Source organism: Pocillopora verrucosa, chromosome 6, assembly GCF_036669915.1.
Source record: "Pocillopora verrucosa isolate sample1 chromosome 6, ASM3666991v2, whole genome shotgun sequence".
Classification (NCBI taxonomy): domain Eukaryota; kingdom Metazoa; phylum Cnidaria; class Anthozoa; order Scleractinia; family Pocilloporidae; genus Pocillopora; species Pocillopora verrucosa.
In genome coordinates this window covers 19,487,417-19,505,128 of record NC_089317.1, presented here as the reverse complement: position 1 = coordinate 19,505,128, position 17,712 = coordinate 19,487,417, and the positions used below count along the sequence as shown (strand labels likewise).

General features: G+C 38.3%; 1 protein-coding gene across 5 annotated transcripts in view; it reads right to left on the bottom strand.

Annotated features, from left to right (window-relative positions):
- LOC131794159 (dedicator of cytokinesis protein 11) overlaps positions 1-17,712 on the bottom strand; it is a 52,707-nt gene that overhangs the window by 1,794 nt on the left and 33,201 nt on the right. For 4 of the 5 annotated variants that reach the window (XM_066169227.1, XM_066169229.1, XM_066169228.1 and 1 more), the window contains 24 exons: positions 17,289-17,631; positions 16,587-16,728; positions 16,373-16,426; positions 15,042-15,089; positions 14,225-14,328; positions 13,806-13,906; positions 13,085-13,129; positions 12,401-12,493; positions 11,798-11,854; positions 11,584-11,628; positions 10,611-10,691; positions 8,223-8,330; positions 7,332-7,409; positions 5,197-5,334; positions 4,793-4,850; positions 4,289-4,401; positions 3,554-3,676; positions 3,234-3,347; positions 2,779-2,922; positions 2,483-2,524; positions 1,574-1,742; positions 1,317-1,393; positions 951-1,064; positions 569-808 (listed from right to left, as the gene is read on the bottom strand). In XM_066169227.1, coding sequence (XP_066025324.1) covers positions 569-808; positions 951-1,064; positions 1,317-1,393; positions 1,574-1,742; positions 2,483-2,524; positions 2,779-2,922; positions 3,234-3,347; positions 3,554-3,676; positions 4,289-4,401; positions 4,793-4,850; positions 5,197-5,334; positions 7,332-7,409; positions 8,223-8,330; positions 10,611-10,691; positions 11,584-11,628; positions 11,798-11,854; positions 12,401-12,493; positions 13,085-13,129; positions 13,806-13,906; positions 14,225-14,328; positions 15,042-15,089; positions 16,373-16,426; positions 16,587-16,728; positions 17,289-17,631 — 2,631 coding nt within the window. The remainder of the gene's footprint in view (positions 1-568; positions 809-950; positions 1,065-1,316; positions 1,394-1,573; positions 1,743-2,482; positions 2,525-2,778; positions 2,923-3,233; positions 3,348-3,553; positions 3,677-4,288; positions 4,402-4,792; positions 4,851-5,196; positions 5,335-7,331; positions 7,410-8,222; positions 8,331-10,610; positions 10,692-11,583; positions 11,629-11,797; positions 11,855-12,400; positions 12,494-13,084; positions 13,130-13,805; positions 13,907-14,224; positions 14,329-15,041; positions 15,090-16,372; positions 16,427-16,586; positions 16,729-17,288; positions 17,632-17,712) is intronic. The other variant, XM_059111685.2, reaches the window with a different exon arrangement.

Sequence of the window (17,712 nt, the reverse complement as noted above, 5' to 3'; positions counted from 1 at the left end):
ACTGCCTAGCCAGCTGGCTGGCTTTGCCACCAGCTAGAGGACAGAGGACAGAGGACAGTCTGGCTGACTGGCCCATCATTTGGATAACGGGACTTTGACTTTGACTGACTGACAAGCTGACTGACCGGCTATGTGACTGTCTGGGAGACTGACGGCTTACTGAGTGATTTTCTGCTAGGTTGACTGGTTCATGAACTGGATAATAGGATTTGACCTCGACTGCCTAGAAGGCTGACAGATTTTCTAACTGTCCGAAAAGCTGACTCGCTAACTAACAAGCAGGCTGACAGGCTTGTACGACTGGCTCACTAAATGACCGAGCAGCAGACGAAAAGAAGAAAAACGGCGCTGGAGACCAAACGAATGTTAAAACCACAAATTACGAGAGAATTCAGAACTGTGCAATGCGTTTTAAGTAACTTACAAATATGATTATAATGGACGTTCCCCACTCAGTGTTTCGAGGGCTTCCAATGGAGCGGTCGTACAATCAAAACCAAAAGGAAAATTTCAGAAGGAAAAAATTACGACTCAACTTAAAAATCAAGAAATTTGCCAGCTAACACACCTCATCTCCAATATACTTGGCCAACTGTGTCCTCAGCTGAGCGTACTTTTCTTTCATGTCTTCTTGATACATTCGTTGATCTTCCTTGATCAACTGATCATTTTGTTCCAAAGCTTTTCCACAACAACCGATAAACTCCCTGTAAACTTGCTGAAGCATCTCAATGTGTTTATGAGGATGTGAGGCCAAAACAGACTTGTCAAGAAAGGCATGAGCGTACGCCAGGGGACCTGCATTCACCTGTAAAAAAAATAAAATCATTACATTTTCGATAAGTAGACCCTTAACGATTTCACCAAAGCACAAGGAAACCTTGCCTAAAGCTTAACTGTCCTGTGTTAACTTAAATGAAGACGTTGTATACTGCGTGATAGTTTCATACCTGAACACTAATACTGCCTTGTAAGACTAGCTGAAGTTTCTTCATGTCCGGAGGATTCTGTGCAATCACGTTATTGAGTTCTTTAACTTTGTTTTGCATCTCATCGAACGCCACCTGACATTTAAGGAATACGGAATATTTGAAAACAAGCTTCACTTAAATCTATGAACTAACAAAAAATAAAAAACGAAAACAACAACAAACAAGAGAAAAACAAACAAAAAAAACCAAAACAACAAACGGGAAAACATAGGTCAAGAGCAACCATTATAAATCTACATTCATCCTAAAGATCAGTCTCTAGACGCAGGTTACTTGCAAAACAACGATTAAAGCAGTTTTTTTTGCGATAGAAGACTACCTTACCTCAACTGGAGTCAGTTCATACTGTTCCTCTTGAACAACAAGGATTCGCTTCTTCACATAAGGAAAAGTATTGGACGCTAAAACATAAATAAGTACATTTGAACGAACTCGTTACGCCCACCTTAAAAATCTTTGAAGCGAGGAGCACTTTCAGCAACGTTTAGAACAATGATCTAGGGTAATCCCCTACTTGAAAAATGACGATAAAGTTCAGTGTTTCTTACGATAAAGAGACAAAAATTTCGTTCCAAACTTACTTGTTAAGATGGTCTTCCTCTTGCACTGCTCTTTAAGGTTTCCGTGAGCTTTACCGCTGACCGTAAACGGCGTCTCGTATATAAACCGTCTGATGTTATTGTTTCGTTCAAATATGGTCGGCCTTAGTTCAAGTTCTTCGTCATCAAAATAGGGCTGCACATAGGTAATCTACAGGGAATGGTTTCAAGGACCACACAAAAAATATCGATAAACCTTGAAGAAATTTCTTTAGATAACTTCAAGAAAGATCATCTCTTGATGCATTTTCAACCTCATTTCCACTGCGAAGCGGCTTTCGAAAGTCAAAACTTCCAAAAACATTTTTTTAATGCAAGCGGGCTGGGATAAATCCATTAGCATATTAAAAATATATTTATAGCAGTGAATACATCATTAACACCGGTAAAATGTTTTTAACGAAACGAAACGAAATCTCAGGATCTCGACTAGGAATCGAGCTGAAATCAATTTCAACTAAGAAGATTTCCATGCAACTTTAGGCCTGAAATTGAAAAAGACCAAAAAAAACAAACAAACAAAAAAAAAACAACAACAACAACAACAACAAGAAAAACATAGATTCCTCTAAACTTTGCTATCTCTAAAAGACAAACATTTGGTTTGATGGACTGCTAAGGAGCAGTGCAGCCTGGTAAGAAATTATCAATTTAATGTGAAAACCGCTTTGGTGATTTGTTACATTAAGTATCAAGAGTACCGCTTAAGCGTATCGCGAACTCACATTCTAGAGACCTGAGACTTGTAAGACCATGTGGCGATAAGAGAAATAAATGCTCAAAGTCTTGTTACGGTTTTTGCGTATGAAAAGTGGTATAAATCAACGGTTCTAACGCTTGAGAATACAGCCTATCTTTTCCAAAACACTCTCTTTTACACAAAAATAATACCTGAATGTGGCCCAGTTTTGAATCTAACGTTTCACGATGAACCTAGGAGGTAAAATCACTGGTTAATTTTTGATATTGACTGAAAAACTGAGACAGTTCTGGAGAAAAACCTAGAAATAGCGTTGACACTGGCAAAAGCAACTACAAAAGCAAGGATTGCAGTCTGATGAAATTAATATCACGGCCAACAGAATGTGAGGGAAATTGAAGAAGTGGCACAGCCGGGCTTGGTGCGAGCAACCACCCACGAATAAATATTGTTACATAATTCAATAATAATCATTTGCATCAGTTACCTTTGCAGACTCCATGATGAGTTTAACACTGTCTCTGCCGTGTTTTCTAGAGTACATGGCTTCCAATCGTTGAGAAATCTCCGCTAACCCTGTGATTTTAGGTTCTTTATAAATGAATTCCTTGCCATCGTCGTCGCCGAACATCTGAAAAACAAAGGGAAAGACGTTTAGTTAGTCTTGACTTTGTCGGTTTCCAGCGCTCTTAATTTCTCAACGAGCGTTGTAATGACCTCAGTTCTGTGTCCTCTAATATTGAAGCATAATGTGCGAGTGGAAAGCGTAGAGCGAATGGCTTAGAGCCGACAGCTCACCGTATTGAGCGCACATTTCACTTTCGGCAAGCATCACGTCTAGAAAAGCTACTAGTTACCAGAACTTTATGTGCTGCAATAACCTATTTTTCTCCATACAAATTACGAGATCTATTTAAATAAGCTGAAAATTGCACCATTTACCTGTCCGAAGAAAGCAACTCTGAAGTATTTTCCAAGAAGCCTTCGGCCGGATTTCATTACTTCCACTACCTTCTTGTACGCTTTGGCTAAGCTGTCGTAAGCATTGGAAAGCCTCTGAGGTTTGGGAGAAAAAAAAAAATGAATAATTAGAGTTCTTCGTAGTTTGGTATGAGCAGTTTTCAATCGCCTCGTTCAGATGCATGCTTGTGATTTAGATCATCCTGGTACTAAGGTAAGGCGGTCAGTTATTCCTCTTTTCAGTTTTTGTGGACGTTTTTGCTTAAAAAGAAGCAGTCAAAGGCCCCCCTTAAGTCACTCACCAGGAAGTCTCTCTCCTGCTCGTATATTGGTATTGCCAATTTGAACACCTCGCCCATGACTTCATATCTTTCTGCGCGTTCAAGAAATTTCGCACATTGCTCCAACAAATCCACCAAGTGCCGCTAATGAAAGAACATCAGTTAGAGTGAACTCCTCAAAACCACTTCACATTACAAACACAATTAGAAGAAGAAGTTAAATATGGATGGCTGTAAATAAGGAAAATTTGATCCTGCCAGCTCCATTCAAGTGAGAACATTGTGAACAGCGAGAAAGTCACAGTTAGAGCGGTGGGAACAGTTTATTCGCTCTAGTGAGGTTTCAGGATCATTACCTTAATCTGGACAGAGCTCTCACCCCATATCACTAGAAACCTAGACCGCAAACCATCCACTTTAGAAGAAATAAAATCTTAAAATTCGTGGGTCAATATTCTTGAGGAGCATGAAGCCTGATTTTAGATTACAGTGTATCTAGCTTTCAACAGACCATAGCTTATCTCGATTTCTAAATAGTTTCCACGTGATTTTTAATAGTTAACGACCGACAGGAAAATTCACCAGAAACAGCTTTTTGTTTATCACTTGGTCGCTTCAATAATTGATGAGTCGGGAGGTTCAAGAGTGGCCCACTCATACGAATGGAATATTCATTCACCTAGGTCAGTAACATCATTTGATCTGAGCAAAGAAATATCTCAAATTTACTAAGATATCGATGAAAAAAAAGCCTACCTTTGTGTACTTCTGCTCCTTAGTCATCCCTTCGTCAGTTTTCATTACACTTTCGTCCGCTACCACATTGGGTGATACGTTGGAAAACGCCGCGCAACCTTCGCGATAAACACCTGAGATAAACACGAAGAGAGAAGGAGATATGAAATTCACTAAAGATATTATGTCTGTAAAATTTCCCACTTTGCATTCGAATTATGTCGCAGCTTGCCATTTCCACCGTCATAAATTCCTTTTTTTGCGACAACTGTTCACAACCATATACACTTTGACTCTCTCCACGGAAAGAGAGAAAAACTGAAAAAGGCAAATGATAAATGGATGTCATTAAGTGTCTGCCTTGGTCTGCGAGACGTTTGAAACCATATCTGAATCTCATTACGTTCCATTGTGATTTAATAGAGAATCTTTATTCAAAAGCCGCCAGCCGAGAAGCATCGAAAAGCCACACCATTTTTACGATTAATCGATTGTTTATGTTTAAATCACGGCCTTACAGCTCACCTTGTCGTTTTAAATATTCAGCGACCAGCGCTGCTGCGTGAATGTAACAGTGGGCAGTCTAAAAAAAAAATCATATCATGGCATTGTTACACTCTACTGCCTTCATAAAGAACTAAATATAACGCAATCTAAATCGATCACGGCTCGTTGTGTTTGAATTTTCAGGTTAAAAAAGACTCGTTTTTCAACAGTTGAGCCGGTTGAAAACAGGGCGTTTCAAGCCTCTGGGCTAAGAAGTCTTCAAAGGAGCCGTTGATGACTAGATAAACATCCCCTTCTACTCAGTTTCCGACTTTATTTACGAAAATTTCAAGCACACTCACGCATTATCACTCGTCTGATAATCCATCAGATCACGCAAAACGTGGGCATATTTCACGTTACGTCACGCACGCAAAACAAACCTCTGAGTAATTTTCATGACTCTCATGCACGCCTGCCATGTGCTCTAACCAGGTCTCTCTCAATTCTGGCGTGCTGGAGTAAGACTTGGCCAAACTGTATTGAAGGTCAACAAGGACTTCTGGGATGTCATCGTGTTCCTACAAAACGAAGTGAAATTATAATCAATTACGTGCGAAATATGGCAAAGATCTACAACGACGATCTACAGGAAGCCACCAGTAAGGCTGTTCAAACCAACTCTATTTCCCTCAGAAAAAAAGTTACTAATGTTGTACAGACAGGAAATCACACAAATATCATCAAAAAGGTGTGCTATTGCTCCAGGCGGGCGATATGCTGACATGCAAGCGCCGACAATATTTGGGAAATAAAAGCACTCAAACTCTAGAGAATGTCGAGCTGTTTTCAATTCTGTAGTTCTTTCCCCTTCAATTTAAACTTGTTCAGAGGAGGTTAAACAAAATTGATCTAAAATGTAAATATAGAACAATTATATCCACTGAAACGACACTACACAGAACACGAAATGTACCAAAAAGAATTTTCGGTTAATCGTCGCTGCGCTCAGAGGTGTGGGAGAGCTCAAAATAGGGAGGAAAACCAACTGCTGTGCGGCGAACTCCTCAATGGCATGTAAACTTTCTTTTTTCTTCACGCACAACTTTCTATTTTTCAAATATGGCTCGTGTTTTACTTCCTCGTCGGAGAATACTCGCAAAGCCATCTATTTTCTCACAGTAGCGCTTCGAACCGTTACAGAAGGCGGTTAGGATTTGAAAAAAATTCCAAAGGAATCACGATTATAGTTCTGTATGGCACGTCTTAAAGCAAAACTGTCAGTAAAGTTCGCAATGGCGAAAACTTGGTCTTCGCAAATACTAAACGCCCTTCGTCAAGGATATTTTATCGATGAAACGAATTTCCTGTCTTTGTAAACATAGTTCTATCACGTGCAAAGGTCAAGTGTATCCAACAAATCGAAAGCGATCTTTAATTTCCTGATGTGCTGTGTCGCCAACTGATTTATCCATATAAATCAGGGCCACTGCTCGCGATCGTCTGACTCAGTGATAAACACTATAGTTCGTTTAATAGTACAGTGCATTCGCTGGAACTTGCTAATGGTCTGAATAACTGATCAGACACGCAACAAAAAAATAATAGTGCGTGCTAAAATTATACAAGATCAAAACTATTTTGGCTGGTTAAAATAAACGGTTAGGAGCGTCACTAACTTACTTTCTCGCCCATGGCTTTCGGTCTCTAAGAACCGAATGGAATTAAGTGATTTGATTTCTTGCTTATTCAACCCAAATGGAATAATGTCTAATTCTATTACACGTTCCAAAAGGCGAGAGACAACAAATTTAACCTGAACTACTACACTGTCGCTCAAAACGTATTACAGGCATTTAGTACGTTTTGTTTCTCCATAATGAAGCTCCTTCGTGAAAAAAATGAAACGTGACAGCACTTAAAATGATCAGAGTGGCGTGCTCATTGGAAAAAAAGTGATAACCCCCGTGGGCTACGATAAATCAACGAAAGGTTCGCCTTTGCAAATCAAAATACATATTACAAACGTTCTGCCAGTCAAGAATTAAATCAGATGCAAATAGCATCAAGTTCGCTCTTGATAACACCTGACATTCTTTCACGACAATTCCGTCTGGAAAGAAAGACACGAACGACTAAAACCTCAGTGCCTCACGACTGAGAAAGTGGCGCAAGTTTTCTGGAACCGTAACAGTGAAAATAAAACAAAACCACTGCAATCCCGGGTAGTTCCGCAACTTGAACTAAACTGAAATTGTTCTCAAGGGCAATTCTTTTTAACCGTAGTTACAATAGTAAACAAATCGTCTACACTTTGGGTATATTTACTATCCTTCTTCGGCATCAAAATGTTTGTGAGAAATATAATGACCCAACTCTCTTCATGGAAAGTCAACCCCATCGGCCAAATCTCACTAGATTCCTATTAAAAGGCGCGAGCGTTGTCCTTACAGATTAACGGTCAGAACACCCTAAAAAAATGTAACAAAAAAGGCTTACCTTGTGCCTAGACCTTTAGGAGACTGGGTAAACAAAACCAAACCTACATGCTGAGCAATTATAATTTAAGCACGCATACCTTCATTTGTGCAGTCGCCTGCAAAACGGTGTGAATCTTCTTCGTTAGATCTTTCACCTCAGCGGGAAAAGCCGTATGCTTTTAAAGGAATGGCAAGCAGATAGAAAAAATGACACAATTTCGACAAAAAAGTACAAAGTGTTATCCATTAAGACTCAGGGTGTGAGAACAGGTAGATTAACTAACAACCGCGGCCGATCACCAAATTTACCGTAATAAAACTTGCGAAAAGACTGATCAAACTCGATAAAAGCATTTGTACTCAGTACATGTTCCCTCACATCTGAGTTGGCAACCACTTCAACCAATTTCTCTATAAAAAGAGACTGCGTTTGCCGAACAAAACAAGGGCCCAGTTGCTCGAAGGTCAATAACCCAGGATTACCCAGGATCAGCCAGGTTTCTTTATTCCTTTTCTTTTCGATAGCCTTTTTTAGATAATTTTCTCTATTCTTTTTAAAAAAGCCAATCCTCAAATTGTAGAAAAAAAGAACTAAACTGAATTTCTTTTAAAGCTTTCAGATCTGATTTCAGATTTCACACTAACCCTGAGTTATCTTAACCCAGCTCTGAACAGCCTGCACAATTGGATAATCGACCCTCTACCGCGGACTTTCAAACCGAAACGATTTCGAGGTCTATTAAAAAAATAACAAAAGAAAAAAAAACAAGGGGAAAAACGAACCAAAGAAAACGAGCCAAGTGCAGTATTTCGCCGTCTCAACTGTGTAAGATAAGTCCATGAAAGACTTTCTGCTTGGCTGAAAGTCGGACTGACGCAATTTCATTGACTGACTGAATAATTGATTCATTTATTTACGTTTACAGCCCAACAAGACTCAAGTTAAAAAAAAAAAACAAAACAAAACTAAAAAAACAAGAAAAAGTTACCTTCATTCCTTTGTCTTCTACAGCATAATTCTTTAGCGCCAGAAGGGAGTTGTTTACAGCTGAACGGTTTAACCCGATCGCCATCAACTTGGAGACCGCTACGATTACCTAGCGAAAAACGAAAAGATGAAAAACAACTTTAATTATTTAAATAACTCATTGGTACACTACAATCGGAAAAGTAAATGTAGCCTTGGTCGATGTAAAAAACTGCGAAAAAACATTGTCCAGCTGATATTAAATGATCGTGAAATATTTGATCTTAGCTTGGTGTCGTCCATGTTCGACAAGACCGCGACTTATGATTCTCTAGGATAGATTGATTGTACCTTAGTGCATGCAAATGGAAAATCATAACACCAATTTTCATTGCGCCTGTAGACATGTTTTGTCTACGATTCGATGATTATTCCACAAAATATAGGAAATGCAGCCACTCTAAGATTCAGGTTCGGAAAAATTTTTATGGGAGTGTTTGAGGACTGACCGAATAATAGTAACAACAAAGACGAAACACGCCAAGATATAGGAAAATTTTCGGCGAAAAATGTTAACTCTAAATGCGACTGATATTTTCTTTACAACATCTAGCGCTAATGCGTTCCTGTCTACTTCAGTCTAGGGTTAATTGAACTGAGTGTTACACCCCAACACAACCAGAACTGCTCTGGAGAAAAATAACCATTCATGTTGTGTTAGCGAAATGAACGCTCATACGAATGAGAACCAACACACGGATGGATGAACAAGATACTTAAACGCATCGCTAGGTGTATTCCTCCCTTCGCTTAACTAGAAACTCATTTTACCGACTTCTGGAGGATATGCCATCCGTTCTATTCAAAAAGAGATTGAGCCATGAAGCGACCAAAGATGATAATCACACACGTACCTTTTTTTCGAAAGGAGTTTTAGTTTGCAAATTATCGTTCTCTAGGCATTTGTGTTGGTTCTGATTACCTAATTTCGACACTTTCGGCTTCAAACTACCTTGCTCTGTTAATCCACAGTACAAATATATTTTAGAACCGTAGACTGCATATAAAACAATTTTTTTTATTTAAAAACTGTCATTTATGTGATTTGAAACTGAGCGACTTTGAGGATGAAGTATTGGTAATTAGAAATTGGTTGCGCTAAAATTCATTGAACGAAATTACCAGGAAAAGCTACTAATATAAAGGAAGGGATTTGGACCCCTATTCAAAATATATCCTTGTACAAGATCACATACGCGTAAGGATTAAAATATGAAAAACAAATTTTAATCCCTTGAACAAGGCAATTGTGAAAGTATGACAGTAAAAAATTACCATTTGGTTATCACCTGTGTTGGCGATAAGGAGAAATGTTAATTCTCAACTGAATTATAACCGCAAGTGGCCTGCGATATGAATAATTTCTGATATATGAAAAACTGGTTCTAACGAAAGGTACAAAAAAATTTTGGTATCCACAAGATATTTAAGGCAGAGTTAAGCGAAATACAAGCCAAACTTGAGGGACAAGCAAGGCGAGAGGAACTTCATTTACACATGAAGTACAACATTTCATTTTCAAGGCAGGTTTTTCATTAAGTGCTCAATTCATTTATTTGTATTTTTCATTTTTCCAAGGCATAAAAGGATGGTTAGTTGAAATTTCAAATTGAAATAATTCATTGACATTTGGGAATATTTTCTTTTTTTTGATAAATTGATCAGACGAGCTTTACAGTGAAAAGGGGTCATAACAAATTCAAAACTATAAAATAGAACTTTACAATTATATTCCTTATATGAGGGTGCATCACGTTTTCGCGTAATGAAAACTTTAAGTAAGTTTAACAGTTCCGCCACCAATGGTGCAGGGAATAGCACAAATACTAGATTAGCGCCTTGAAAAAATTTTCTTGGATTGTCAAATACGGGCGGATTCTGATTTAAAAACCAAGCATAATAAAGAGACAGCAGCGTTTTTTTTTCCACATTCATGTCGACTACAAGGAGCCTTTCGACACTTCATAGATTAATTTACGGGAAAATATCCTTCAGCAGAATTGCACCGAAAAGACGTGATTTTTCTGACTTTCAAAAGGATAAAATTTCACATAAAAAACGGATGTAATCTGCCACCACAGGCCAAAATAGTAATCGTGCGAGTCCACAGAGAGATAAAAACCACTTTTAGTGAAAACAGGAGCAGCGAATTTCACGTAGATCCTTAAAAAGATCCAATTCAATAGAAGAAAACAAAATTATCAATTCACAACGGATATAAATGTTAACGCCTTAGTGCACAAAAGGTTGAGATGAAGACAGGGAAACTTAAGTCCATTTTTATTATTCGCCGTTCGCATAATGTTGGTTGTAAAAAATCTCTACTATTTCTCTAATCATGTGATTATACCTGCCAGTGGACTCGATCACAACCTTGTCCTCCACTGAATTCAAAATTACTTCGCATCAACAGGTAGAGAAACGAACAGGCCTGCAAATAGAAAACACATTCCTCTTAGTAAGACATCAAGAATGAGCCATCAAAACAAAAACTACAAAAATATTATAAAATCATTTCTTGCATGCAAAACAGGAGTGGAAATAATCTGGGGATCTGTTTTCTAGCAATGGAACTACAATTTCGAATGAACATTGTATAACTAAAGAGATTAGCAATTGCTATCAGGCAGCTGACTAATCATAATTCTATCTATGGGTGATGGAAAATGGCCCGTGTAGGTCACCGTTTTCTTTTTCCTTCAGATAAAAAGTTGCCGTTAAACAATTGCAAATTAACAATCTTCTCCCGAAAAAAACCACGAACAGAATTCTCTCGTGCAAAACACATACAGTTGCAAATGGTAATATTGTCGATAGAAAGACGGCGACATGTCGTTGTAGAAACACACCACTCATGTCATGGCGCGATAATGACACCGTTTCTTACACTGTAGTCACTTCCACGATATCCGAACCAAGGTTTTTTCGTAACCAGTGATTGTCAACCAGTGTTAAAAGTCATGGTAAAAGGCAACAAACGCATCTTTCTCACAGGTCACATGCTTATTTCGTTCCGTTTATCGAAGAAGCAATTTATCCTTCTCCCGGCGTTTGATCAATAAATTGAACAAGATACAACCGAGAGAAATCTTTTCAAAGAAGGGGATCGATAAGTGAACCTATATCTTCCTGTCGACGGGAAATAATCGTCGAGGAGTTAGGCGACAACTGATTTAGGTTTGGTCTGAGTTTGAATATTTGACAACAAATTTTATTGCACGACAATACATCAATTATATCCCTGCTATATAGAGATTTCCAAAGGTCGTTTTAGCTCGGTTTTGACTGACAGGTGACAAGACGTTATTAAGTAATCCACGCACCTGGTTTCGAAGACTTTCCATTTTTGAGTTACAACAGCTTAAAATCTAGCCAAGGAAGATAAAGATAGATACACCACTGACATAAATAACATAGAGACAATTTACACGGCAAATGAAAATATAGAAAACAAAGATGACCGTGGAAAGCAAGCTACAAGAACTGCAAAAATTTTTCATTGAACGGAAAATGATCCGTATAAACTCAAATATTTACCTCACGACAAAGATCGCCACAATAGCTAGCGCTTCCCTTGTACAAAGCAGCTGGAAACTGAAGTAAAACAAGAAAACATTGAAGAACGTTTTACAAATCGGTAGCATAAGATAGAGAGGTGCCCACTCCACTGTTGAGATTTGCCATACTATGTCACGAATACTAGAGCATGAAGTGCAAGGTGATTTGGGAGCAAAAGAAAACAGAGCGGGGGAGGGAAGGGAGAGAAAAGAGAGAAGGGAGGGGAGGAATGGGGAGGGAGATTAACCGATCACAGAATGTTCAACCTCGTGCGAAATCTTGAATAGTGCTCAACCGAGAAGACCAGAGAGAACTAGTGGTTCCTGACCTTTCATCTAACAACGTTTAAGTGATGCTGGATTGAAATTCTGGAACCGTTTCATCAGGACTAAATATCTTAAAAGACAAAGTAGCAACGTAATAGCATACTATGTTCACTGTCAATCAGAGGCGAAATTAATCACACAAAAATACACTAACACGAAAGTGTTTCCCATCATATCTTTGCGAATATATTGTTTTAAAACAGTTACAAAATGGAAAGGAAAAATAAAGTGCTCAGATGATCAGTCGATTTGTTACCTTGTTGATGTACGATCTAAGACTTGCAAACACGTGTTTCATCATGAACTCAGACTGAGGAATCTGTAAAAAGCTTAGCAGCACGTTAAACACCTGTTGGAATAAGCATACAAAGTGGTAATCTGTTACCTGTCTGTTACAGTAACAACTAACAGCCACATGGCTTTGACAATTAGAGTGAAGAATAATCAAAAGGAAATTTTACCACGCACTGCGTTGCCTTTAGGTACTCAAAGATATTCCACTAGCTCTCTATATGTTTCATATCTTAGTTCTATATTAAACTAATGCAGTGATGAAGTAAAGAACCGAAAACAGCTGTAAACATCGAATTTTTGCCATTTTTTGTAGAAGACAAATGAGAACTCTATTATTCATTACAATAAGCAGTCTTTCTCTTCCTTCGAACGGCAGAGACGGGTACATAATGTAATTTTAAATACAATTAACGTATAAGAGGGGGGGGGGAGGAGGGAACTAACTAGGAATAAAGTTTAAGGAAAGTTTCGAGGACGCAAAATTTTCATGACGTTCCCCAGTTTACATTTAACCGAAAAAGTGTTTCCAAGATAAAGTTTTCCTCCTCTAAGGTGCTAAAGCAAGGACAACAGAAATAGAATAACAACAAAATAAAAAAAAAATTACAAGTTATTGACCTGGAAGAATTTTCCCAATGTCACGTACCTTCTTCATCAGTAAATTATCTCCATCATCCTGCTCCAAGTGATACTAAAGAATTAAAAAAATAAACAGTGACAAAATAAATCACGATAAAATTTAATTGTAAAAACAGATCAATCATTTTCATCATAAAAATACTCAAAGTGTATTTGTAAAAAGTCCGGAATTGTTTTGGTAAGAAGAAATATGACAGCTTTAGATAACAGTTACATAAGTGGTTAATAAAATAACACGCGACAATAACTTAGAAGTGCAAGGTGTAAATATGTAAAATATGTAAGGTGTAAATATGTAAAATTCTTCGGCTGTAAATAAGAACGGTTTTCATTTCAATTTCAAAAAACACAGTTATCACCACAGCCAATCGGAGCGAAAATTGACATCATCATGAGCCAATTAAAACTCTGATCAAAAACAGCAGAACTGCATGAAGCGCGGGAAAACGTGTCCCCAGATCGAGGTTGCTTGGAGTTTTAAATCTGATGGTTGAGAAGGTGGCGCAGGTTTTTTTTTTTTGACCAATCACAAAGCGATGTTTGGCAAAACCAAAGCAATAATCGATTACTTTCAACACTCAATTGAAAACGCCTTTCAGTGAGACCTGATTGTCCATAACATCCCTAAAGATATCACTTGTATTTTCAGAAATTAATCATTCATGAAATGGGCACTGAGATGAGCATAGAGTTACTCGTTACTAGAGACAGTGTCCAGTGTCACTTACCTTAAAATGACCACAAAACAGTTCAATAGTGTCCAACACAATAAGACCAACTTCATTGGCAAGATTTCCTTCCATGAGCACACGAGTATCGAGAGTTAACCCTTTGAAAGTACAATTGCAGAGAAAAAAAAACATTGCTAGTCAGGCCAAAATCACGGGAAATAGTTATTTCAAAATCTGAAACCAATCGAATCGTTTCCCGAGAAAGAGTTTGCACTTAGAAAGGATTGAAACGTGGTTTATCCAGGGCTTTACCTAGAGGGCATGCACAGAGCAATCGTATTGCCTAGGACGAAAAATTGATTTGAATCAATCGATTCAATTTATTTAGTATTCCTTGAAACTGAAATTTAATTTAGCTTACAACCTATTTCTTGGCAGACAAGTGACAAATCCAGAGGAATTTTATAAATCCTTACCTCCGCTGCTCGCTGCTCGAGAGTGTCGTGTCTTCCCATGGTTAGAGACTCCACCACCCTGGTACTTATGCTCAAGGAACTGTTTGGTGCTTTCACTCGGCGCGCTAAAGCGGTCGAAATAACAATGTAATTATTGAAAGAAGGCGTAGGATTAATGGCACGATGATTATTGGACCTGTACATGTCACGGAAAACGGGGGGGGGGGGGGTCCACAGAGGCTAAGACGCGCTTGTTTTAAGATGAAGATGAAGAGCCGAGAAACAAAGACAGACCGACGGAAAGACAGAGGAATAAGTAAAAAAAAAAAACAAACAAACAAACACAAACAAGAATAAACTAAGCTACAATCTATAAAACGTATCAGGAACAAGAACAACGCAACCACTTCCATCAACTACTACATCAATAAAGAATTATGCCAATTGAAGTAAGCGAATTACGAAACGCAAAAAGAGACAAGTGTAGGATTTTAATACCCCTTGTTAATGAATATTTTTAACAAGATTACATGATGAAGAGTTAATGTGAAATTGCAGGATCAAAAGTTAAGAGAAATATTTTTTACGTACACAGTAGTTAGCAGAACAAATTCCGTCGTTCTCGCCACATTCTCAAGATTATTCCATGCGATCAGTACACAAAAAGTAGAAGCCTGAATATTTAGTTCAAGTTACTGCTGTTATATTGCAAATAACAGCCGAACAGAAGAACTGTTAAGGTAACTGCCTTGTTTAAGGGTCATATTTACGTTAAACATTAACAATGTTCTTTATAAATTATTTGTTATAATAAGTGAATACGCTGTTACGTTCGTACTTTTGGTTGCTCAATGGAGGCCATATCGCTCTAAGATATTCAAAATCCCTGTTTAAAGCATAAAATTAACCAGGTTAATATTGCATATCTTTTAACATTTAGTCAAGAAGGGGAACTATCACCATTAAAGAGTGGCTTAAAGGGAGCGACAAGCACAGATAATGGCAAAAAATTAGAACGTTAACTTTTTTGAAATCGTGTTGTCTACAATTTACCTTATTTTAGACATAAATTAGAATTCTGTATTTAGGATTGTTAGTTCAAGTTACGCAGGTACCAAAACTATCGACCTCTTCCAAAATGGATGGAACCGAGATCATCTCCCTTCCGCTTGATCTATGCCTTCCTCAGTAGCCTTGTCAAGCTGCGTTACTTCCTTGCATGCGTAAAAAAGAATTCATATGCCAAGCACTCATGAAAGAGGTTTATGAAACTTCACGGTTCTCACAGAAAACTCATGTACGGTCAATAATTTTCAAGCTGTATTTAAAGAATAGTTCAAATTTAAACTTCCTAACCATAAAGAAACAGATTAAAACTCAACTCGTCGACAGTGCTCTTGTAACCTTGAGCATTCGTAGTAAAAGGAGGGTTTCCTTTCAATGTAGTAAAGCCCTTACAAAGAGAGTCTTTGCACGGACAAGTGTTTATAGTTAGGAATTTAGCAAGTTAAAAGGCGTAAATCCGTACGTATGTGAAAGTTACGTACGTATATGAAAGTTACGTACGTATGTGAAAGTTACGTACGTATGTGAAAGTTACGTACGTATGTGAAAGTTACGTACGTATGTGAAAGTTACGTACGTATGTGAAAGTTACGTACGTATGTGAAAGTTACGTACGTATGTGAAAGTTACGTACGTATGTGAAAGTTACGTACGTATGTGAAAGTTACGTACGTATGTGAAAGTTACGTACGTATGTGAAAGTTACGTACGTATGTGAAAGTTACGTACGTATGTGAAAGTTACGTACGTATGTGAAAGTTACGTACGTATGTGAAAGTTACGTACGTATGTGAAAGTTACGTACGTATGTGAAAGTTACGTACGTATGTGAAAGTTACGTACGTATGTGAAAGTTACGTACGTATATGAAAGTTACGTACATTTATGACTCTACCACAACGCACTGAATGGGAAGACTGTTAAATATTAAGTCAGTCAGTCATTCGGTCAGTCAAAATGTCTGTCAATCAATCAGCCAATTCGACATCACGCCAGTCCGTCAGTAAGTCCGTCAATTAGCCAGTCAGTCTGTCAATCAGTTAGCATGTCAGTCAGATATCCAGCTTCTCCTCGATTCTAACCATAAAACCTAAATCCCTTTACCTGTAAGAAATTATTTTATCCTCTCCAACGTACTGAAAGTGCTTTAAAGCAAGTCTGCAAATATACATCAAGATGAAGCGCAGTTAACTGACGTTTATAACCTCTTGCAAATAATAATAATAATAATAATAATAATAATAATAATAATAATAACAACAACAATACTACTAATAACAGAAAATCAAGGAACAAAAACACTTTTGCGACAACTTACTCAAGCAAATCAAACACATCGATAATGGCGGCGAATTTGCAGTAGTTCTTGTCCTGCTGCCCCAAATACAGAACTGTAGGATGCCACTGAGGACGTTTGATGGTAGATGACGAGATCTGGCGCCACCAGTCCAGGATCACACCTGAGTAAAAATCATTTCACCTTGGGGTTGGAAGCGTGCGAGAGACACTAGAAATTTAAAATACGCTAAAAAGGACTCGGAGTTATCGACGTGGAAACGACACCATGATAGCATATTTCTGAAGAGTAAGCTTGCCCCGCGCTCATCTATCCACAGATGAAGCCGCTGACAATTAAATTTTCATACAAGCAGTTTGAACAAGTTTTCTCAGAAATCCGTACGCGAAAAAGACTTCATGAGGGTGAAAGCTCGTAGAACGCTATTCATTATCTAGGAAGCAGTGTCTAACAGAATAAAACCACGTATTAGGCAGTCTTCGAGTGAGAGTCGAAAGTAATCCGAGATTGCCTTTTTCCCTTCGCTCCGTGCCACTCTGAACCATTCAATTTTAGACGCAAAACGTAAACCAAAAGTAAATTGGTAACTCGCACGCCTGCGCAATAGAAAACGGTTGTGTTAACTTTGAGTTGAGCTCTACTCTTTTCCATGTATTTCCCTTTTACTTAATCAGCTGTAGTGTCTATTACGCCACTCACTCGAAGAGAGCCAACTTCACGTACCTTGCTCTAAGTTCTTGGTGATGTACAAAGCACATAGGAGGAGTTCCTTTGTCTCGTCCTCATCTAGTCGCACTTGCAGAGCGATCTGAGTCGCCTCTCTGAGTGGAGCAGCTGTCTGCTGAGTGAGTGAATCACTCGGACTCTGCTTCATCGCCGCCGAGCTGCGATTTGAGTCTGCACCAAATTCACTGCCGGGAACAGTCATCGTCGAAGAGGTCTGGGACATTTGCTGCGCGAGGATTGGGTTCGACAATTCATACTTGCTACCATGGAAACGAGGTGCGTGATCCAAAAGGACCGAAAGGAGGGGAAGGTAAAGCGTGCATATACGGGCTTGCTTTTGCTGTGGACACAAAATAAAGAAGCTCTGTTATTTGGTCAAAGTTGGTCAAAATTCTGTTCTTTCAAACGAAGGAAAGAGCAA